Below are 24511 nucleotides of genomic sequence, written 5' to 3'. Positions count from 1 at the left end.
CTGAATACCGTTACAATTTCTGATCTCGCTCGCTCGCTGCTCTGCTACAACTTTTTGAGAGCAAAATCTCTCGCTCTCTTGATGTTGCAAAAGAAACACGCTGCGTAACGATTACCCAGACTGTAGAAATGCACTTCTCAAAACGAAAGAATACTTTGTCAATACTTTGATTTACTCAAAGTTGCATTCGTGTCAACGCATCAACGCAAAACTAAGTTCTGACAGGCATACTCAAACCTAAGTTCGGACAACCGATTTCCAATTTTGAACCTTTATTCGTAGCGACTTATAATGCAGTTCGACAGCCGAACTCGCTTAGTACTCTTGGTTCAACATACACAAAAATAGTCTAGCTTTTTAGTTCATTATGTCGATCTCAGTTCGACCAGAATCGAACTATGTTTTGTTTTGAAGCACGGTCAAACTTAGTTCACAATGATTCTGGGCGTTTCGTGGTTGATATTTTTGCACCCACCGTAACTAATAAGCTTGTATATACATTCAGACTTGTAAACTTGTTCCATTGATATTACATTTGATCGTGGTCATTGATGATGAAAATCATTATAATCATGAGAGTATGGAAAAAAACTGCGTTCCAGTAGGGTTTCACTTCACAAATTTCAGTAACTATATTTGATTTTATTTGTTCTCAAATTTGGATAAAATTTATTTTACGTGTATAAAAAATGTTGCATGGCACGCATCACCCCTCGATGGAAAATGTCGCGCAGCAAAGTTTGTTTATGTTTACATTTTTCTGCCCTATCAGCAATTTTGGGAGAACGATTGCAAAAGATTCCGGTATCATGATTCTACGGAAAGTGTCCCCGTTCCTGCCGGCTGCAGTTCGCCGTTACAGCTACAAACCGGTCCGGCGAGTCTCGCTTCCACCAGCGAGTAAACTTAACACCCCGGGGGCGGACGAGAACAAAGCTGCAAACGGTGGCCGGTCACCGGTTTCGCTGAAGGATGAACTACAATCACGAATCCGTGCCACCGGACCTATACCGGTGGCCACCTATATGAAGCAGGTCAGTGGTTCACATTTAAAGTCAAATGATAGTTTTTATTGGTGCCGATTTTATAACAGGTTTTGACCAATCCGGCATCCGGTTACTACATGACCCCGGACGAAGTGCTCGGAAGCAAAGGTGATTTTGTTACATCACCTGAGATTGGGCAAATATTCGGAGAAATGATTGCCGTCTGGTTTCTGACTGAGTGGTCCAAATTTGGACGTCCCTCGCCGTATCAACTAGTTGAGCTGGGTCCCGGTAAAGGAACAATGATGAAAGATATCCTGAGGGTATGCGATGGTCTCAATGTGACGCCCGGATTATCGATTCATTTAGTTGAAATGAGCGAACATTTGAGTAAAGTTCAGGCCAGCACCCTGTGTATCAGTAGTTCGGAGTTCAGCGATAAACCATTTTACCGATCTGGTTACACAGCTTCCGGTACAAAAGTGTTCTGGTACCGTCAACTGGAGGATGTCCCGGAAACGTTTTCCATCATTCTGGCTCACGAATTCTTCGACGCACTTCCAATACACAAATTTCAACAACATGAATCCTCATGGAAGGAGGTGCTGATCGATATCGATCCAGCTGATGAGGGTAAATTCCGTTTCATAAACTCAAATGCGGAGACCCCAATGTTAAGGATGTTTCTGAACAATTATCAACACTTAGTTAGAGATCGAAGCAGTATAGAAATTTCGTTCGATTCGGAACTTATTATTCGCCAGATCGGGAAACGGTTCAATTCGGTTGGAGGTTTCGCTCTGATAGTAGACTACGGCCATCTGGGTGAAAAAGGTGACACGTTCCGGGCTTTCAAAGCTCACAAACTGCACGATCCACTGATGGATCCGGGTGCGGCAGATCTGACAGCCGATGTCGACTTTTCCATCTTGAAACAGTTTTGTGAGAGGACGGGACAAATTTTCACCGTTGGTCCAACAAGCCAACGGGCATTCCTGGAGATGGCCGGTGCACAAGAACGTTTAAAGGTGTTGGTTGAGGCGGCTGAGGGTGAAGATCAAAAACGGCTTCTGGAGAATGGTTTTCATATGTTGACCGATCCCGAGCAGATGGGCGAAAGGTTTAAATTTTTCGGACTGTTTCCCAAGGAGCTGGAAAGTTTTCTGAAATCTAGTCGATGATGATTGTTGAGAATGCACCAAAAGGTAGAAAGTTAATGAAGTAATTTATTGAACAAACTGAGAGGGCTTTTATTCAACAAATGTATCACAAATCAGTCCAAGTCAGTGTAAGTACCTAATTTTTTCTTTTCTGGATTTTCAAAATGATAAAATTGACCATAATTAAAAGACGAAAACGATATAACAAAATATCCAAAAAAGACACAAAGATGATAAAAATCTCAAATTAGTATAATAAAACTGCAAGACAATAATAAAAATCAAAAAGGACAAACAGTTTAACATTAAAAACCAAATGAATATAACATTAAAAGTAACAAAAAATGACACTTCTGACAACTTTTTTATTTTTTTTGTGAAAAATTGTTTTTTTTTTTAATTTTTGTAATTTTTTTTATTTGTAGGTTTTTTTTATCTTGTTATGATCAAAATGGTCAAAATAAACAAAAATGAACAAATTGAATAAAACGACAAAAAATGACCACATTTACTAAATTTGAACAACATACTAAAAAATATAAAATTTAAAATTTGACAAAAACGAAAAAAAAATTGTAATTTTTTTTTTATCATTAAAATTTTTGGAACTTTGTTTTTGTAACTTGTGTTGTTGGTAATTTTGTAGTTTTGGTGATTTTTGAAACTTTTGCATTTTCATGATTTTTGTAATTGCGTCCCTAAAAAGTGGTGGTTTGCCTAATTTCAAAACGTTTTGCTTGCTTTTACAGGTTCTTGATTAAAACATGAGGTGGTTCTAGATGATCACGCTGAGAAACGTCGATCGAGACATGAAATGGATACGTTCTGCAAATTATTCATCAAAATGTCGGTCTACAGACTGAGGTAAATTGGATTTTCCTTAATTTTACCCTAGAAATTTTAGGAAAAAATTCAAACATTCAGGGAATTTCTTTCTCAGATATTTGTACAAAAACAACTTTTTTTTAGTAAACAATCGATGCTTTTTAATTACTTTTTTTCATTCTTTGCTTTCATTTGATTTCTTCATTCCTGTCCTGTGTTGTTGGTTGATTCATTAATCGCGTGCTTTCAGCGTTCTAACTTTTTTCGTTTTTTCGTAGAGTTTCGCCTCGACTCAACACTCGCACAAACACACAGATTTTCGAAAGAAAACAAACAAAACCAGGAAAAGAAAAGATTTTTCCCACATACCTATACTTTTTATACCAGATGCTGCTTTTTTTTCGAGACAAACTTTCAATCTTTCGTTTTTAATACCATTGTCAAGGACTAAAAAAATCGTATTCAAATCGGAGCAGCCAAGAAACAAAACCGCGCGTAGTTCACAAAAGTTCTGACCACAGTAGGTTCGCGACTCAGCAAACACGTGATTGTAGGGGATTTTTTTCAAGGGGTATCCGATCGCCAGAAAATCGTGAGCGAGCCGTGGCAGAAAACCTCGCGAGCCTCGCGATTCTGGTTCGTGAACCAAATTGGAAAACGCATTGCACACTTGATGGTCGTGTTTTCCGTTTCGTTATTTTGTCTCCACATGGTTGTTGATTGCGCCAAATGCAACGCGTGGACAGATGAAATAAATCGATTTTTCAAAGTTTTCATAACAATTTCTTGAAAATAATTTACAATGTTGTAAATTTAAACGATGTATATAATTTGTGAATTGAAGTGTGTCCTTTCTGATGTTAAACAACGTCAAATTTGGCAAATTTGTATATAGAGTTACGAAAGGATGCAATCTGGCCCAGTAACAGATAGAAAAAATATTGATTTAATTATCCGAAGGATAAAAAGTTCCTTCGCATCCTAAAAAAATGTATGGGGTGGGGAAAGAATAAAAAAAAAAATACAAGTCAAATCTCCTAAGAGGACGAATGACCAAGTTGGTTAAAATCCTCTATAAATAAATTAATAGAATAGAATAGAATGTTAACTCATTGCGGACCAAATACAAGATATCTTGTTTTTTCGCTTGACGCGTTTCCGAGCCGGACAAACCGGGCAATTTTAAATAAAAACCTAGCAAAATCCGGGCAAATAATTTTAAAAATGTTCATAAATCCGAGCATTATCTGGGCAAAAAAACTTTTTTGTTCATCAGAACTTATCGACAGGTTTTGAATCGTACTTTAAGATTCAAAACACCTTTCATGATTTTTTTTTCTCAAAAAATTCCGTTTTGGAGGAGTTTGTTTTTTTTGATTTTCCAAATAAAGTGAATATAACCGGGCAAAATCCGGGCATTTTTCAATGAAATCCAGGCAACCGGGACGTCCCGGACTATTTCAAAATTTTGTATTGAATGTCATTGATGTGATTCATAGCTTAGTCATTGTCTTCAACATTTTTGATGTTATTCAGTTTTTCAAAGTTACAGAGCCATACCTAGTTCAGAAATATTTCAAAATATTTTTCAGAACATTCTCATTTTGCAAAATATTTTCAATGGCATCTTATTTGATTTTCATTACTACTTAAATTTGACATACATACTACCTTTGGACTAGTGTGAACATATTCGAATTTTATTTTTAAAATATTTCAAATATGTACGATTTGCGATTGATATTTCAAATTCCTAATTTCAGTTGAAAATCCGAATGATGAACAAAATTTGAAAACAAATAATTCAATGTTCACGAATCAAAATTCATTTTTGAAAATTCCTTTTCTGGATTCAAAATTATACAATTGATTCAAAAAATTAGGATTGAAAATTCTTTCTCTTAAATTCTTAATTTCATATTCGTGATACTAAATTTGAAACTGTACAATTTAAATTCGAATTCTGAGTTTTGAAATAAGTTCTACGAATATTTGAATCTAATTTGTGGATTAAAAATTCCCAATTCAAATAGTAAAGTGTGACTTTTTCATTCAGAATTGAGTCATCAGAAGATCACAATTCCTAAATAAGGATTCCCTATTCCAAAATGAACTTTTGAATTTGGAACAAGCAATTTTCAATCATTAATTTGTCCATTCCAAACTCTATGCAAAGAGTGAGAAAATATAAATTTTAATAGCAAAATTCGTATAAGCGGATTCAGAAATGTTAAAATAAAATCTGAAAAACAAACTCCGTACTTACTAACAGTTCGAAACATAGAGTGATGAACCCATAAAAAGAATTTGGATAGTTTTGAATCATAAATAATGAATAATTAATTTGGAGTTATTCATTTTAAAGTTGCGTTGTGAATTTTGATGATGGAAAAATTACTTGAAAACTCTTCTTTATTATTATTATTATTATTATTATTATTATTATTATTATTATTATTATTGAATTAATTTATCAATTTTTTATGACATTCATTTTAATCCAAAATAATCATTGATACGTTTGCATGTGTTTTCTTATTGAAACTTTACATATGGAATCGTGGTTGTCTTTTCCAAATTTAAAAAACAGTTATGGAATTTTACACTCAACCTCTACTACAGAAATGTAATGATTTGGATGAAATTGTAAGGGTCTAAGATTTGATTTGATTATTTATTCCTTAAACGGTTGTTAAAGATCATTATTAGGGCCTTCTTGTGTCCATTCTTATCCATAATTTTGTCAAAAAGCTTTGTTCAATTCAATTGACCACCCAGGAGTTGACATGGCAGAATGATATTGATTTAATATTTAGAGTTTCGTTAATCTTAAAACGCTGTAAGTTATCAAAAAAAAAAAAATTTTTTTTTAATAAACTTAAAAAAAACAGAAATATTCCATACAATAATTGAAAGAACAGTGGAAAATGAAGAACTTCCTGCTGCTGCTTGAATCACAATTTATTACCCGTACGCGTACCTAAAGAGACGCACAGCCTGCCTACGGAAGAAAATCGAATAACCACGCGTTCCCTTCCCAAAAAAAGTTCATGAACCTTTTCGCTAAATGGTTCGTGAGCCAAAATCGCGGGGGAAAATTTTCATGTATGTTACGATTTCCACGAGCGAGACAGGATTCAAAATCCAAAAGAATCGTCTGTTGGTTGGACTGCCTCGCACGTGTTTCCTATGGTTCGCGAACCTAAGGGATTTTTTTTCACAGCCTGCTCGCGCTTTGGCGAACCTTTACGGGTAAAAATCGTGTAGACGAGCGGGAATCGCCACTCGTGTACACGATTTTATTAGTCCTTGACCATTGTTAATTTATTTTTTTATTTTTCATTTTTTAATGCTTTTGCTTGAGACTCGTTTCAGATTTGGTTACACAGAGCTCGCGCTGTTCTACTTGTAACTGAATTGATTGTGGATTATACAGAAACTTTCCGGTTATTACAAAGTTTGTGTTGCTTTTTTTTTTTAATTTCACAAATTCTGTTTTAAATATTTCACGCGTTCTTTTTTTACCCTACGACTGACTAAATGCCTTAGCAGACTGAACAATATACGTGTATGTAGTCTTTAGATTTGGTCTAAAGCTGTGGTCACTGTCATCTAAAATGCGTTCACTGATTCCTATAAATCTGTTGTTCTACTAATAGCAGAGCGGCACCCTAAAAGTTTCGGTAATTTTTCGCGTGGTGTGTATATTCAATAGAGCTTTTGACATTACAATTTTAGTTTCCTATACTTCCTAGTTTCCTATACGTTTGGTTAACTGGCATTTTCATTTCGTAGATACATTATTCAACAGATTGCTTCGAACAGATTCGTTCGATCAGTTTTTTTTGCTAGGCGCTTTTTTTTAATTAGGTTTCAGAGCTCGGGACTTTTTGTTAGACGTTGGTATTTTAGCCACTATTCGTTTGAGTTGCTTCTGTTTATTCACTTTTGTTTAAATATAGTTATAGCATAAAAATCACAATGGTTTCTAAACGATTCTTTTGACTGCATCTGTATCTGCACCTGTTGCCTCGAGAGACGAAGCACGTGTTCGTCGTAACTTTTTACACGTTTTTTTCCTTACACACACATTTCTAACCATTTCAAGACGGACAGTTCTTCTAGGAAGAAATGCTCTTAGTTCACATACTCTTACAATAACTACTTCATTAATTAAAAAAATATAAGTAATAAAAAGTACAAATAACTAATATGAGTAGATTTTGGGTGTTAATTTTGGTTAGTTGTTCGCTTAAAAACTAAAGGTCTAAAACTAACTTCAATAAGTGGTTGGTAATGTGTTGGTACCTTGTAGTGGAGGAATTGATACGTCGATTGAAAAGATTGACTTAGCATGTTCACTTTAAAATTTCGAAAACAAAAAAAGAAAACACTAAACTATGCACAATTTGAATTCTATATAACTATAAACATCTTTCAGAGGCAAAATCTCGAGTCAAGACAAAAAAAACTTGGAAAAACATTAATGGTCCTACTGTTATAAAACAAAAAGATAAACTAAAAACAAATGAAATCTATTCTATCCTGTACAGCTGCCTCCCTCAGGGATCTCACACAATGCCTAACGCCTCTGATGATCCGGAGTGCTCTTCAGTATATCCGGCTGATGGTGGCTGCTACCGTGCGACGAGCTGAGCGTGTGGCTCATGTGTGAATTGAGCGTGTGCGAGTGCGACGTGAGCGTGTTGTGGCCGTGGCTGCTGGTGTTCAGAGTTCCGCCGAGACTTCCGCCTCCACTGCCACCACCAGGACCAAGCTGCCCGACGCCCAAGCTGCTGCCACCGAGACTTCCGCCGCCACCGCCGATCAGGCAGCCACTAACCAGGCCAATGCTGCCACCGGCTACTCCGACGACTCCGATGTGCGACGACGAGTTGAGCGTGTTGTGGGCCGGTGTTCCGGTGCAGGACCCCGGGTGGGCACGAGATCTAGAAAGAAGCAAAAATGGTGGTAAGTATTTAGAAAATATTATTGGGCTGTGAAATTCTTGATCCTTGTATCGAAACAAAGTCAATAGAGAAATAGCAAGACTCTGTCAGATAGTTTCACCTCCAAGTAGTTTAGAACTAAAACATGTCCACAAGTCTTGCAACGCGCTGATGTGGTCTAGTGGATAGGCTGGCGCGAGTCTGGTAACCCAGGCGTATTGGGTTCGATTCCCGGTATCGACAAGAAAACTTCTGGGTTCGAATCTCATTATTTTGCCCACAGGTAAGATGTTGTTGTATAAAATAAAATAACTATATGTAATAAATATTTTAGAGGGAATGTATTTGGTGTTAATCATTATAGGTTTCTGAGGGTCGGCTGCCTACCCTCGAAGAAACATCGGCCGTGGAAGTCCTGGAAGCAATTCGAAGGCCAAGCCACACAGTCTGCATGCCGACTGCGAGAGAACGGAGCGTAGGCCACTGTTAACAAGCGTGAGATCGGCCCTCCGCAGGGCCACCAACTCAAGTAAGAGGGCCCGTTTCAAGCAGTTATGCCGTGACGCCAACAACTTTCCATGGGGTGATGCCTATCGAATAGTCATGGGCAGAACTAAAAGTGGGGGTGCACCACCTGAAACGTGCCCGGAAAAACTGAGAATCATCATCAATGAGCTGTTCCCGCAGCACGATGTTACCCACTGGCCAACAGTCTCGTATGACTGGGACACCAGCGCCGAAGAGCGGATAACGGTGGAAGAACTTCGCGAGATCGCCAAGTCTCTCCAACCGAGGAAGGCCCCCGGATCGGACGGCATTCCGAATGTCGTAATGAAGGCCGCGATAAGGGAGTTCCCCGATATGTTCCGGACATCGTTGCAACGATACGTGACGGAACGGGTGTTCACTGACACGTGGAAACGGCATAAACCGGGTAAGCCTCCAGGAGACCCATCGGCGTAACGGCCGATCTGTCTACTGGATACAGCGCGTAAGGTCTTGGAGAAGATGATTCAGAACCGACTTCAGAGATACACTGAAAGCGAGGGCAGACTCTCGGAAAAACAGTTTGGTTTCCGTCGAGGTCGCAGCACTGTAGATCAATGTTCCGAATATCAATCATTTTCGATCAGCCATGTGTTACTGCATTCAGAGCAAAAAAATCGAAGCAGTCAATTTTTCCTTCTTCAACCAAATTATATAAACAATCATGCATGACAACGACGCTTCTGTATTTGAAACATTCCCGCAAAACATGATATGGTAAACAAGGACGCAGATTATCAGCAACGAACGTCTCGATGGTGATTGCCTTCCTTGATGGTTTTCAACCTTCTAGGAGCACAACTGATGTGTATCAGTTCTGAGCGATACGTAAAGTTTACAATTTTATTTTTTATTTTTCGCTTTGCGTAGAAGAACAAAATCATTACTAAGTAACCGTAATGAACTGTCCAGCATGTGCTACGGCTTTTTTCAACATGTGGTCCTGGTATTCCTTCAAATTTTCCTTCTGAGACATTCATGATCGTCTATCAATAACGAACATTATCAACAATGATGCGAGGATAGGCGTTATTGAATGATTGTGGGAACGACGTTCAAAATTTATCATCAAGTATGTCGATCACATTTGAAAAGCCACGTGACGAATAGAAACGGTAGCCCCCGATGGGGCATGGTATTTTTTTATGTATCTAGTTAGTGTTGATGTTCGACGAATATTCAACGGATACGTTCACCACGTGCGTATCACAGCACTCGGAGGTGTAAATATTCTAGCTTGAAACGAATCCTGATTGCTTTTCTTGAGCGATTTTCCGCACATTGTTGTAGATACCATCCGCTCGGTCATCAAGGAAGTGGACAGAGCCAGGTTTACCAAGAGGAGAGGGCTCCGCTTTTTGATCACTCTGGATGTGAAGAACGCCTTCAACTGTGTCAGTTGGACAGCGATTGCGTCGTCGCTCATCCAAATGAGGATCCCGGCATATCTGTATAGGCTTGTGGAAAGTTACTTCCACAATCGACAACTGCAGTTTAGGACCGGTGAGGGTTTGCGAACACAAGAGGTTTCGGCGGGTGTTCCACAGGGGTCAATACTCGGTCCGGTCCTGTGGAACTTCACTTACGACGAACTCCTACGAACGAGTCTCCCATCGGGAGCTGAACTCGTAGGATTTGCGGAGCCTCTTGGCGAGAGGCTTCTCAACAGAGGAGGTTGAGTTACTGGCCACGGTAGCTATCCAGGCAGTGGAAAGCTGGATGCACTCCCAGTGCTTGCGCCTAGTCCACCACGAAACCGAGATGGTGCTAATCACCAACCTGGTCTCACCCGAAGTAGTAAAACGAGGATCCTGGCAAGTGTGACTACATCAATCTTGCGGTACGGAGCAGCAGCCTGGAGGCAGGCCCTGGGAAGAACCTGTAACCTGCAGCGACTTAGCAGCGTTCAGCGGCTGATGAATCTGCGGATTATCAGCGGATACCGGACCATGTCGTCCGAAGTCGCCTGTGTAGTGGCGGGTGTAATGCCCATCTCGGTTTTGCTTGAGGAGGATGTCTACTGCTACGACAACAAAGACACGCCCAACGTACGAGATGGGCTCGATGTCCAACTGGCAGCAGCTGTGGTACAGCTCAACGAGAGGAAGGTAGACCCATCGTCTGATCCCACACATCGGGAGCTGGATCGGAAGAAGCACGGTGAGGTGGATTTCTATATGACGCAATTACTGACTGGTCATGGATGCTTCATTAAGTACCACTACCGGTTTAGACATGTGGCTTCGCCATATTGCCCAGATTGTGGGAACGTAGAGTAAACACTCGAACATGTGGTGTTGGTCTGTCCGAGGTTTGCGGCGGTACGTACTCCATATTTGCCGCCTGTGGGACCGACACGACAGCAGACAACGTGTGCGGATTACAAAACTTGGCATGCGGTCAGCGATGGGTTCACTCAGATCATGATCGCTCTGCAGAGGAGCTGGAACCAACGGCAGTCCGCGAACGGTGTAGGATGACTCCATCGACGGGGAGCACCTGAGTAGTGTGCGTCCGATCCCTTGATCGAAGCTACAAAGATAAGGCATCATCTTCTGCGTAGCTGAGGTCAGGGGTGCGCCGCGAACGTGTGTACGATACCCTAATGTCGGGGGGTATCCGAGTAGTGCCGCTTCCTAAGGGGGAAACTGCGGGGATAAGACTTTACCTTCCTCGTAGCGGACCTCGAAGGAAGAGGGTTAACCACTGTCGGGGGATACCCACGGGTAGAGAGGCTCTCGATGCCGGTCAAGCCTCTCGAGTCGGAGTAGGATGTCGTCACCGTCGGAAAACATCCGAGTCGTAGCGTTCAAAGTCCCGAACTTGTGCCGTGGCAGGCGCGAGTCCAGGACAAGCTGTTCTCGATCTGGCAAACAACGAGCAGAAAATTCTAGGGTTGCCAGCCAAGGGGGATAAAGAAGACCGGACAACGGTCGGAGTAGACTGACCCCATCGGGGGACTGTCGAGTAGAGTGCGTCCGACCCCATGGTTTGAAGTTACAAAGATAAGGCAACACCTTCTGCGTAGCGGATGCCGTGGGTGCGCCGCGTTCGTGCGTAGGATGCTCCACCTTCGGGGAGTATCCGAGTAGGGTGGTTCTCAACGACAGAAGCTGTGGGGATATAGTCTCATCACCTTCTTCGCAGTGGAAATGGTTGGGAAAGGGGGTTTTCACGTTCGGGGAATATCCACGGGTAGAGTGGCCCTCGACGCTGGGTGAGCCATTCGAGTCGGAGAAGGATGACGTCTTCGTCGTAAACCATCCGAGTCGTTGCGTTAAGTCCCGCGCGTGTACCGTGACAGGCGCGAGTCCAGGATAAGCTGCTCTCGATCTGGCACACGACGGGCAAGGTGGCGAACCTCAAATCCTGGAGATAAAAGGTCGGGCTTCGAGTCGTTAGAGGAGAGGTCAGGTCTCGAACCTCCAGGCGGAGAGGTTTGTGTGGTCAACCCCGAGACTTTATGATAAGGGGTCGGGTCTCGAGTCTTAAGAGGAGGGATCAGACCCTTAATCAACAAGAGGAGGGGTACTAGTGGTCACCTCGGGTCATTACGAGGAGGGGTCGGATCTCGAATCGTTAGAGGAGAGATCGGGTCTTGGATCATGCAGAGGAGAGGTCAACCTTGAGTCGATGCTAGGAGGGGTTCAGATCTTGAGTCGTTAGAGGAGAGATCAGGCCTCAAGTCGCGAAAAGGAGAGGTTTGTGGGGGAATCTCGAGTCATTACGAGGAGATGTCGGTTCTCAAGTCGTTAGAGGAGAGTTCGGGCCTCGAGTCGTAAGTATCGTGTGCTAAACAGTTCGTGTTGGGAACCAGGTTTGCGGCCCCAGGTGAATTTTAGGGAGTAGGGGGTATACACAGAGTATATCGCAAGTCTTCCCATTGTACAGAGGATGTGTGCGGATTCCAACACTTGGCATGCGGTCAGCGATGGGTTCACCCGGATCATGACTGCCCTGCAGAGGAGCTGGAACCAATGGCAGTCCGCGAACGGTGTAGGATGACTCCATCGGCGGGGAGCATCTGAGTAGTGTGCGTCCGATCCCTTGATCGAAGCTACAAAGATAAGGCAACATCTTCTGCGTAGCGGAGGTCAGGGGTGCGCCGCGAACGTGTGTAGGATACCCCAACGTCGGGGGGTATCCGAGTAGTTCCGCTTCCTAAGAGGGAAACTGCGGGGATAAGACTTTACCTTCCTCGTAGCGGATCTCGAGGGAAGAGGGTTAACCACTGTCGGGGGATACCCACGGGTAGAGAGGCTCTCGACGCCGGGCGAGCCTCTCGAGTCGGTGTAGGATGTCGTCACCGTCGGGAAACATCCGAGTCGTAGCGTTCCAAGTCCCGAATGTGTGCCGTGACAGGCGCGAGTCTAGGATAAGCTGCTCTCGATTTGGCACACAACGGGCAGGAAAATCCGCGGGCCAAAAATCCTAGGGTTGCTAACCAAGGGGGATAAAGAAGACCGGACAACGGTCGGAGTAGACTGACCCCATCGACGGGGGGCTGTCGAGTGCGTCCGACCCCACGGTTTGAAGTTACAAAGATAAGACAATACCTTCTGCGTAGCGGATGCCGTGGGTGCGCCGCGTTCGTGCGTAGGATGCTCCACCTTCGGGGAGTATCCGAGTGGAGCGGTTCTCAACGACAGAAGCTGCGGGGATAAGACATGACCTTCTTCGCAGTGGAAATCGTTGGGAAAGGGTTATTCCACGTTCGGGGAATACCCACGGGTAGAGTGGCTCTCGACGCCGGGCGAGCCATTCGAGTCGGTGTAGGATGACGTCTTCGTCGGGAATCATCCGAGTCGTTGCGTTAAGTCCCGCGCGTGTGCCGTGACAGGCGCGAGTCTAGGATAAGCTGCTCTCGATCTGGCACACGACGGGCAAGGTGGCAAACTTCGAACCCTAAAGATAAGAGGTCGGGCTTTGAGTCGTTAGAGGAGAGGTCAGGCCTCGAACCTCCAGGTGGAGAGGTTTGTGTGGCCAACCCCGAGTCTGTATGATAAGGGGTCGGGTCTCGAGTCGTAAGAGAAGGAATCAGGCCCTTAATTAACAAGAGGAGGGGTACTAGTGGTCACCTCGAGTCATTACGAGGAGAGGTCAGATCTCAAGTCGTTAGAGAAAAGATCGGGCCTTGAATCATGCAGAGGAGAGGTCAACCTCGAGTCGATGCGAGGAGGGGTCAGATCTTGAGTCGTTAGAGGAGAGATCAGGCCTCAAGTCGCGAAGAGGAGAGGTTTGTGTGGGAATCTCGAGTCATTGCGAGGAGATGTCAGTTCTCAAGTCGTTAGAGGAGAGTTCAGGCGTCGAGTCGTAAGGATGAGAGGTTTTGCTGAAAGTGGTCTCGTTAATGAATATTGCCTTGGAGGGCATTAGCGCGAATAGACCTCCCACTATTGAAGCATAGTGTACTAATCAGTTCGAGGTGGGAACCAGGTCTGCGGCCCCAGATGGAGTTTAGGGAGTAGGAGGTATACACGGAGTATATCATGAGTCTTCCCATTGTACCCATGGACCCAGAGTAGCAAACTGGGGGGACGCGGTGGCTCGCAGTGCCTTGGAATACAACGGGATTTACCACCTGTGGTTTCTAACTAAAAAAAAAACATACATACAGGATGTGTCGACCCCTCTTCGGACGGATACAACTCGACCGAAGAAGGTCAGCGTCTGCGTGCAGACGGACGGTGAAGAGGATTTTGCCGTAAACGGCAAGCTGAAAAGAGGGTCTCCAGGAGAGACAAGGCCAGGAGACGTGAAAATGCGTGCCCGGGATCCTAAGGTCCGGCAGGATCCGGGCGATAACGAAGATGCAGGGAGAGGTCAAGTTCTCGAAGCGCCAACCGGGTGGCAGACAGTTGAGCGCAAAAGGAAAAATGTCACGAAAGCCAATTCCCAACCGAGTCAGGGACATGGGGGAGCCGTTGATGGCGATAATTGGGTAACCTATAAAGCCAAACTGGCTGCGATATGGGTTACAGGAAGATACTCCATACAAGAGGTGGTATCGGCTGGAGAGGAAGGCTTCGTGATAGCCATAGTCCTAGGGATCTTCGTCTGTAGATGCTACGCCTCCCCAAGATGGTCTCAGGAGAGGTTCGACGTCATAATGGACAAAATAATTGAAGTTCTCACGGGTAGAAGCCTCGTTGTCATAGGCGGAGGGGCGAATGGGGTAGTCGCCTTACAAACCCCAGGGGCCAGCTTCTACTGGAAGCCCTAGCAAGGCTGAACGTAGACCTGGGGAATGTAAGCGATACAAGGACCTTTCACAGGAATGATGTCACTTTCTGTAGCCCGGGCTGGACGAGCGACTGGAGCTCCAATACGCTTTCTATCCATATGCTTCTTGACGATGGATTCGACTTGATTTCTTAGCCCAGAAAAGGTGTCTACTTCAGGCTTTGTCTGAACAGTCATTTGATAATAAGGTGAAAATGTGTTCTGTATGGTTTTTGGGCAATAAAAATACTTCCAAGCTATAGGCAAGCTAGGTTCTAACAGCAACAATAATGGTTAGTAACCCAGAACGGCAAGCTAAGAAAACCTGCCGCTTTTTACCGATCCCTGGATGTAAGTGCTCGTAAGTCTATGGACCGTAATTGTAGAAAAGTTAAGACTCGAGGTGTAAGTCTTAAATAATTCCAGGGGAACTACTAAATTCAACCAATTCTTAAGAACTTTACAAAACTTAGGGTAGAACAATAAAAAAAAACGGATTAAACTTACCGGATACTACGATGGCTTCCGTTCCGCGTAAGCGTATTCATCTGGGGCGTTCCGGGCAGCGTGTGGCCCAGTGCATTCATGTAGTCCGCAATGAGCAGTGTAATCTCCAGAATCTTCGGTTTGCTGAGCGCGAACAGCAACTTCTGCTCGGGACTCCCGGCCAGTGTATCATCAGAGCTGACAACGAGCATAAAATCGTCCTGGCAACCACCAAAGGTCATCACCGAACTGTACGGATACCGGCCGATCGAGGCCATGGATGAGAGTTCTAGGACGCTGAGGGCATCCTCGGAGACCGCCAGCCAAGCCATCGCTTGATCGGAATGTCGTGGTTTGGCCTGGAACAGGGTAGCACCGAAGAAAGGCCACTTGCGGGCGCACGTTAGATAGATTCGGACGCAATCTACCACGGAGCGAGCTCGGAGGAGGGACCACTTGCTAGCTAGGAGGTCTTGAAGTTCTTTTAGACCGTCTGGGGTGAGGGCGTCTCGGTATCGGTAGGGGTAAAATTTGTCGACCGCCTGGAGGGAGCTGGTTTTGGATTTGTCCGCCGTGAAGTCACCCATGTCGATCTGGGCCATCAGCGAGGATAGCTCCAGGGCTAGGTCCCGGGACAGCGGGAAGCGACCTTGAACCACTGTGGGAAAAAGGGAATTGTGATCAGTTTGAGATGGTTTACGTTGAGTTAGGGGAAGTTACCTTGTTGGTTGATTTGGTAACACAATAGGAGCCGTTCTTTTTCCGTTTCCAATTTGGCCGCGTGCTTCCAGTACAGTCGGTTTTTGTACGTCAGTTGGATAACCCGAGAGTTCTCGAATTTACCTGAGCCCTTCTCCCGGAGAGCGGTTTCCCATTTGGAAATGACGTCGCAAAGCTGAAATTTAAATGGGATAGTTAGAAAAGAGTTTTTCGGAGATGATCGAAAGATGAGACCAACCTTAGCCTGCGGGTCGAGATAGTGTTCGAGATCTTTTTCGATGGGGTCATCGCTGAACAGGGTGAATCCGTTGGTTCCGTCGCGGCAACCGATTTCCTGGGCCAGAGCCGTGTGGAACTCTTCGATGGTTGATGACCCATCGAAAGAAACGACTTGATAGGTGCCGTTCATCATGTGTACCGGGATGGCATGGGGTAACGAGTGGTGGTAAGGGTTCTTCAGCAAAATCGAGAGCACCTCCATCCGGGAAGGTTTCGTCTCACGGCCTCCGTTTTGCATCGTTCGTTCCAGCGCTCGCTCGCAGTAGGCCGCATATTTGCCACATTCCGTTTTCGAGTCGGCATTGCGCGATAGGTGCAACTTGAGGTACCAGAGTAGGCTGAGGGAAGAAGGTCGTGATTGTCGTTGATTTCATTTGGAATTTAATTCTTTTCAGTGTTTTGCTTTGAAGAAAACAGCTTACCGATTGTTCTTTGGCACGAATAGCGACACGGCTAGGGACAGAAGTTGCCAGCCCTGGATAAAGGTGTAGGCCGGTGGATTGGATTTGCAGTCGATTGGAGGAACCGTAGGAGCCTGTACCAGATTTCCACAATTCACAATAGAGGGAAAACCATTAGATTTACGCTTGGGACAGAGTTTTACTCTAGAAAACTCAGAAAAAAAATGCCATAATTCGAAAACGGAAACCAATGACGAGAATGGGTTGTTACATTTTCAGAAACAAACGAAACCAATTTTTGTTAGTCATATCATTAACCAAACCTTTTTGCAACCACGAAGAACTAACGTACAGCTCAGATTTGAACGATCATGCTTTGAAAAATTTTCGGGTTTTGATAAGAAAATTAGGAAAATAGTCCGGCTGTAGGTTTTTTCTCCGTCACCAAACTACAAATCGAATAAATGTATAATGTTAGTTGCGTACTGATATGCTACAATGGTGAAAATTCAATTAAAAAGGAAACAAAATTTTAGATTTTCTCTTTGTTGGTTAGCAGCTGGTTTTCGAGCAAATAAAACTAAAGGAAACTAATAGGGCTTTGAAAAAAAAAAAAACAAAATCAAAATAACTGAAAACAAAAAAAAAAAACATTTCAACAAAAATACCATCCTACCTGAATGGAAGTTGGTGAGCTCCCATTCGCTTGAGTTGCATTGCCGAGTTGCGTATCGCAGGTGAACAAACTCTGCGTTGCACACAACAGTAATTGCTATTGGTTATTTCGTGGATGAGGGGTTTTTTTTTATCATTTTTTTGTTATTAGAATTAAGGTGTTTGGAGTCGGAGCACAATCCCAGCGGCGAAACCGAATGGGGAGCACAAACGAGACGAGAAAGAGAGACACAAAGAGGAAGAACGGAAACAAAACTCTCGTTATTTGATGCGTGAACATTTTTTGAGGGTTGTTTTCTATTGTTTCGCCTAAGGCGGGTACATAGCTGAACGACATCTATAGTTAGGTATCAGACAGTTGACTATTGATTGATGTATTGACGCTACACTGGCACTGTTCTAAATGTTTGGTGGACATTTTGGAGGTGTGTGAGCTTAATTTCCGATCTCTAGTGGTACAGGTTTTAAGAAATCTCACATGATTAACAGATTGAGTATGAAGATGGAAGGGTAGCTAACGAATAGATTTTGCTTTGATATACGGCAACTACAACTATATTTGGGGGAAAAGTTGACAGTTTAACGGAAAAACCACAAAAAAGAATGAAAGAACGGCATGCAATCTAGTGTGAAATAATCATACTATTCTGTTGTTCAAGGATTCTGCTTCAGAATTCGATGTAGATAATTCTCAAATAAGACTTTATAAATTCAAAAAACCAAAGCTTCAAATATAATTTTCATTAATCAACTAATAAAAAATCGAACAAGCTTTGCAGCAATTGTTTAGACTTTGACCAAAACTTGTATACAAGTGTAGTGAATAAGGCTAACGCAATGTAAGATGAATTTAAATATTTAAAAGTTACTATTTAGATTACACGTTTCAGTATTATGAAAACAAAATATAATTTATTTTAGTGTAACAAACGCTTCGCTCAAATATCCATTTGAAAAGCCTATGAGAGTTTCGAGATGCGAAACATGATCTATGCTGTTCACTCTGATAGACAAGATAAAAGAAAAGGAGAATGTATTTGTAACCGAAAACTTCGGAACAGAGAGAGAACGAGAGAAAGAAATGGAAAAAATAGTGGGTTGAGTGAGAGAGTTTGAAAAACGAATAGGACATTCTACTAGCGAATTTTGACGATGACGCACGCATTTCCGGTACGGTACGCGAAACAAGTGACGCTATCTGAAAGCGGGATACGACAAATGGCGCAGTAGCTTCGGAATCCGCTCGGTGAGTATTTCTATGAAAAGCACGGATAATCAGTGTTGGAAAACAGATGAAAATGTAGGCGATCACGTTTTAAATGAATGAAAAAAAAAATGAAAAAGAAAAATGTGCGTAGAGAAAATAGAAATGGCCGAGCGAGAGAACTCTGAGCCGATGTGAAAAAATATTGGAAAGAAAAATGGCCGAGCGAGAGTACTCTGAGCTGTTAAAAAAAGGGCCGAGCGAGAGAACTCTGAGCCAATTGAATACAAAAAGTTAAAAAAAAAAGAGCGAGAGCCTCTTTGACAGAGATAAAATTGAAGCCTCATGTTTTCGCTGGTTTTCCGACATCTGAATTTGTTAAGAGCAGAATCTTTTTTATCTTCGGTTTGTCACCTGAAGAAGAAAGATCTCTGATTTATATAAGAATTGATACAATTTTAATAGCGAGTTATTGGTGTTGATGAAATGGTGGAAAAAATGGAGCAAACAATAATACGTTTTAAGATTTAATTTGATTTTTTTTATTGATTGATACTCGGTTGAAATCCTGAGAATTAAAATCAATAAATAAAAAAATCGTAGAAGCTTTTCGATTTATCATCTGAACCTGAAATGTTTATAAAGAAAACAGAAACTTCATTTTTGTTTTGTGATCTCACAAAAGATTTTTTCTCGAACTGACAAAGTTGAATGTTTTGAAGCTGATGCTTTAAAGCAAGTCTAAAACATAAAAGTAAGCTTGTGTAAGTCTTAAAGTTTGAGTTAACTGGAAGGTATCACAGTGAAAAGTTTTCATTGGTACTTGTTTAACTAATTTTGAAAATTTAACTCAATCCATGCTCGGTAGACTGTTAAATTTACAGAAAAATGAAAAGTGCACATGTAAAACTGGGTATCGAATTATCCAAAAACAGCAATAAGATAATGAAAATAATGATGCAATTAAAAAAAAAAAAAAAAAAAAAGCCAAAAAAAAACTGTGAAGACCAGTTTTATTTCGAGCCATTTCTTAATTCAAATTGCTGCTGTTTTTGTGTTGTTTTTGACATTTCTGATGCGTACTCGCGTGTACGGAACCGGATGAAAAAAAAAATTAGAGCAGAAAACGAGCCCCAAGCAGACGAACTGATTGTTTTTAAAGTTTATTTTCGGAAATACCAGAATTCTACGCCACCCAAGCGGCCAATTGGAGTATTGAGCACGTTCCTAACGGTTGGCAAATGGAGAAGAACAACACTATAGAGTAAGGGAAAGAGAAATGTGACAATGTTCATTGACGCCCGAATTCCGCAAAAAAGCACTGCAAGAAATTAGTCTGAACAGAATAAGAACTGAATGATGCAGAATTGTCTTTCCTGGATTCGTTGAATAGCTAGCGAAAGAATGAAGTGTAGTGGGCGTGGCATAAATTTCAACTGGGTAAAAGATTTCTAGAAAAAAAAATTAAATAAATGAAAAACTCGTTTGAACAGAAAACTAGAAGTTTATCATACAGCCTTCCTAAATTGTATGATAATTATAAAAGAACTTTTGGTAACTGGTATATAATAACTATTAGGTATGTTATACAATATTTTGGAATAAAGGCAATGAAGCAACTTAAAACTTCGGTGTTAAACTTAATAAGTGTTGTGTAGCCACCAACTTAGAATCATGAAACAATTGCAATTATCATTTGGTATCTATCAAAAATCTAGAATAGAGGAGTGGAATAATGTAGTGAATAAGGCTAACGCAATGTAAGATGAATTTAAATATTTAAAAGTTACTATTTAGATTACACGTTTCAGTATTATGAAAACAAAATATAATTTATTTTAGTGTAACAAACGCTTCGCTCAAATATCCATTTGAAAAGCCTATGAGAGTTTCGAGATGCGAAACATGATCTATGCTGTTCACTCTGATAGACAAGATAAAAGAAAAGGAGAATGTATTTGTAACCGAAAACTTCGGAACAGAGAGAGAACGAGAGAAAGAAATGGAAAAAATAGTGGGTTGAGTGAGAGAGTTTGAAAAACGAATAGGACATTCTACTAGCGAATTTTGACGATGACGCACGCATTTCCGGTACGGTACGCGAAACAAGTGACGCTATCTGAAAGCGGGATACGACAAATGGCGCAGTAGCTTCGGAATCCGCTCGGTGAGTATTTCTATGAAAAGCACGGATAATCAGTGTTGGAAAACAGATGAAAATGTAGGCGATCACGTTTTAAATGAATGAAAAAAAAAATGAAAAAGAAAAATGTGCGTAGAGAAAATAGAAATGGCCGAGCGAGAGAACTCTGAGCCGATGTGAAAAAATATTGGAAAGAAAAATGGCCGAGCGAGAGTACTCTGAGCTGTTAAAAAAAGGGCCGAGCGAGAGAACTCTGAGCCAATTGAATACAAAAAGTTAAAAAAAAAAAGAGCGAGAGCCTCTTTGACAGAGATAAAATTGAAGCCTCATGTTTTCGCTGGTTTTCCGACATCTGAATTTGTTAAGAGCAGAATCTTTTTTATCTTCGGTTTGTCACCTGAAGAAGAAAGATCTCTGATTTATATAAGAATTGATACAATTTTAATAGCGAGTTATTGGTGTTGATGAAATGGTGGAAAAAATGGAGCAAACAATAATACGTTTTAAGATTTAATTTGATTTTTTTTATTGATTGATACTCGGTTGAAATCCTGAGAATTAAAATCAATAAATAAAAAAATCGTAGAAGCTTTTCGATTTATCATCTGAACCTGAAATGTTTATAAAGAAAACAGAAACTTCATTTTTGTTTTGTGATCTCACAAAAGATTTTTTCTCGAACTGACAAAGTTGAATGTTTTGAAGCTGATGCTTTAAAGCAAGTCTAAAACATAAAAGTAAGCTTGTGTAAGTCTTAAAGTTTGAGTTAACTGGAAGGTATCACAGTGAAAAGTTTTCATTGGTACTTGTTTAACTAATTTTGAAAATTTAACTCAATCCATGCTCGGTAGACTGTTAAATTTACAGAAAAATGAAAAGTGCACATGTAAAACTGGGTATCGAATTATCCAAAAACAGCAATAAGATAATGAAAATAATGATGCAATTAAAAAAAAAAAAAAAAAAAAAAAGCCAAAAAAAAACTGTGAAGACCAGTTTTATTTCGAGCCATTTCTTAATTCAAATTGCTGCTGTTTTTGTGTTGTTTTTGACATTTCTGATGCGTACTCGCGTGTACGGAACCGGATGAAAAAAAAATTAGAGCAGAAAACGAGCCCCAAGCAGACGAACTGATTGTTTTTAAAGTTTATTTTCGGAAATACCAGAATTCTACGCCACCCAAGCGGCCAATTGGAGTATTGAGCACGTTCCTAACGGTTGGCAAATGGAGAAGAACAACACTATAGAGTAAGGGAAAGAGAAATGTGACAATGTTCATTGACGCCCGAATTCCGCAAAAAAGCACTGCAAGAAATTAGTCTGAACAGAATAAGAACTGAATGATGCAGAATTGTCTTTCCTGGATTCGTTGAATAGCTAGCGAAAGAATGAAGTGTAGTGGGCGTGGCATAAATTTCAACTGGGTAAAAGATTTCTAGAAAAAAAAATTAAATAAATGAAAAACTCGTTTGAACAGAAAACTAGAAGTTTATCATACAGCCTTCCTAAATTGTATGATAATTATAAAAGAACTTTTGGTAACTGGTATATAATAACTATTAGGTATGTTATACAATATTTTGGAATAAAGGCAATGAAGCAACTTAAAACTTCGGTGTTAAACTTAATAAGTGTTGTGTAGCCACCAACTTAGAATCATGAAACAATTGCAATTATCATTTGGTATCTATCAAAAATCTAGAATAGAGGAGTGGAATAATGTAGTGAATAAGGCTAACGCAATGTAAGATGAATTTAAATATTTAAAAGTTACTATTTAGATTACACGTTTCAGTATTATGAAAACAAAATATAATTTATTTTAGTGTAACAAACGCTTCGCTCAAATATCCATTTGAAAAGCCTATGAGAGTTTCGAGATGCGAAACATGATCTATGCTGTTCACTCTGATAGACAAGATAAAAGAAAAGGAGAATGTATTTGTAACCGAAAACTTCGGAACAGAGAGAGAACGAGAGAAAGAAATGGAAAAAATAGTGGGTTGAGTGAGAGAGTTTGAAAAACGAATAGGACATTCTACTAGCGAATTTTGACGATGACGCACGCATTTCCGGTACGGTACGCGAAACAAGTGACGCTATCTGAAAGCGGGATACGACAACAAGCTTTTCCGAAACATTCCACAAAATGTGGAATGAAATTTTTATGCTTTGAAAAGTTATTTCTGGAATTATTTGAGTAAATTTGAAAGAAACTTAATCAAAAAAGAAAAAATATAAAATACTAAGCTTGTAAGCAATTGCTGGTTATAAAAGGTAAAAAAGTTTAAGGGTGATTAAAAGATATCATGCGAACTAATAATGTTCGTAATTGTTTTTGGCTACTAACACAACAACAACAACAACAACATCAACAATCACACCGAAAATGCAGAAGTGTATTCGAGTTGCAAACTCTCTTTGGACACCTACTCGTGTACCGATGCATTTATTATTTCGTTTTTGGACTCAGATAGTAAAAGGTTAAATTCTATTTTGGAGGGGTCCGCTACATCGGTAAAATAATCGGTTAATCAGCAATCAAAGTTATAAAAATAAACAATAGGGAGTAGAGGAGTTTTTGAAAGGAAAATTTTGAATTTTGTTCCACTTAATCTAAACGTTTACTATAGATAACAATAAATAGAACAAAAATCGTGCCAATTCTTAAAAAAAAACACAGCCAATCATTCGATACGAATTGTTAATCTATCGAGGAATGATAACGATGAATAAATTAAACTAAAATCAGTTAGTTGAACGAACAAATGCTAGAGTGTTATGGGTTAACCTAAAAATAAAGAAAAAAAACCTAAATGAAACAACTAGGACACTAAAGATAAATATGGATTAATAAACGAACGCAATCTAAGTTAAGTAAGTAAACGGAATAAGTAGCAGCAAGAAGAAGCCCGCGGAGCTCGCGTTCCCCTCTTCTTCTTCTCGTTTGCGGATCTACAACTTACACGAGCCGGTATGCCCAGTTTCTTGTTTACCTGGACACCTACACCAAGTTTCTGGCCGGTATGGCGGGACGTTTGCTTGATCAGGGTGCAGATGAGCTCGGACTGCAGCTCCGGCATGTCCAGGCACTGCTGCAGGGCATTCTGGGCCAGCACCACGTGGTAGTCGATGCCCGGCTGGTTCACCGCCACCGACATGAACAGCTGGCAACTCTGCAATGCGAAGTTCATAAGTTATGTTTCGTAACAGCATAAGGTAAATAAGAATTTACCTTAAAAAGCTTAATGGCTTCCGCCTGCAGAGTTTCGGAATGTAACGAAGTAAGTGGTGAGGTTATGTTGTCCTTGGTGTGGAGTAGAATTGGATGTCGCCACAGAACGCAATCTACCGAAAAAAAACAAACTTGTTATACATACAAAATAATCGAGCGTAAAAAGATCATCTTACTTGGATCGCCATCGGTTTCCATCAGCTTCTGGATGAGCTGCTCGTACTGTGTTCCGGCATTTGGACCACCACCGGAAACGACGGTTAAATGGTACAACCAGTTGTCCCGTTCCTGTTTGCCTGGGAGTATTAGGTATGTTGGGGCCCTATGGAAGAAAAAAAAAGCCAAAAACTCATGATTTAAAATTGCTAAAACAAGAAATAAGTTTGCGAAACTTACCACTCCTTGCAGCTGAGGGTAGATGGCCACGGTTAGACGAGCTTGGCTCTGGGCTTGATCTTCTCGTTCTTCCGAATCGGAATCGGATACGTGCTCCACCTCTTCGACCCGGGCGTCACGCATGTTGATCTGACCCAGAGGATTCTGTGTTGGGAGGAGAGATAATTGGGATCAGTACTCTGAAAAACGTCATTGGAGTCGAGGGTTCCGAAACGTTGCATATCATTGATAAACTATCCGGCTTGAAGGACCAAAAACGATGACCAAGAGAATCAGTAATCTGT

The 24511-nt window shown here is 41.3% G+C and overlaps 2 protein-coding genes across 14 annotated transcripts in view; one reads left to right on the top strand and one right to left on the bottom strand.

Annotated features, from left to right (window-relative positions):
• Nucleotides 1-777: 777 nt before the first annotated feature.
• Nucleotides 778-3010, top strand: LOC129754389 (protein arginine methyltransferase NDUFAF7 homolog, mitochondrial-like). The gene is made up of 3 exons (XM_055750441.1): nt 778-1034; nt 1094-2274; nt 2896-3010. The coding sequence occupies exons 1-2, from the start codon at nt 810-812 to the stop codon at nt 2165-2167; spliced, it is 1299 nt and encodes a 432-aa protein (XP_055606416.1). The 5' UTR covers nt 778-809; the 3' UTR covers nt 2168-2274; nt 2896-3010.
• A 118-nt stretch (nt 3011-3128) lies between these two features.
• The window catches only part of LOC129754380 (uncharacterized protein CG43867-like), a 691811-nt gene continuing 670428 nt past the window's right edge, over nt 3129-24511 (bottom strand). For 6 of the 13 annotated variants that reach the window (XM_055750401.1, XM_055750402.1, XM_055750403.1 and 3 more), the window contains 9 exons: nt 24008-24371; nt 23832-23944; nt 23563-23772; nt 17251-17346; nt 16596-16708; nt 16133-16511; nt 15895-16069; nt 15196-15832; nt 3129-7920 (listed from right to left, as the gene is read on the bottom strand). In XM_055750401.1, coding sequence (XP_055606376.1) covers nt 7554-7920; nt 15196-15832; nt 15895-16069; nt 16133-16511; nt 16596-16708; nt 17251-17346; nt 23563-23772; nt 23832-23944; nt 24008-24371 — 2454 coding nt within the window. In that variant the 3' untranslated portion in view covers nt 3129-7553. The remainder of the gene's footprint in view (nt 7921-15195; nt 15833-15894; nt 16070-16132; nt 16512-16595; nt 16709-17250; nt 17347-23562; nt 23773-23831; nt 23945-24007; nt 24372-24511) is intronic. The other 7 variants (XM_055750404.1, XM_055750412.1, XM_055750406.1 and 4 more) reach the window with 4 other exon arrangements.

The sequence above is a fragment of the Uranotaenia lowii genome, chromosome 3 (assembly GCF_029784155.1).
Source record: "Uranotaenia lowii strain MFRU-FL chromosome 3, ASM2978415v1, whole genome shotgun sequence".
Taxonomy (NCBI): domain Eukaryota; kingdom Metazoa; phylum Arthropoda; class Insecta; order Diptera; family Culicidae; genus Uranotaenia; species Uranotaenia lowii.
This window is presented reverse-complemented; position numbering and strand designations above follow the sequence as displayed.

Coding starts and splice junctions, on each gene's coding strand:
- LOC129754389 (XM_055750441.1), top strand. CDS start 810: ATGATTCTACGGAAAGTGTCCCCGTTCCTGCCGGCTGCAGTTCGCCGT. Junction 1,035..1,093: donor TGGCCACCTATATGAAGCAG/GTCAGTGGTTCA, acceptor ATTTTATAACAG/GTTTTGACCAATCCGGCATC.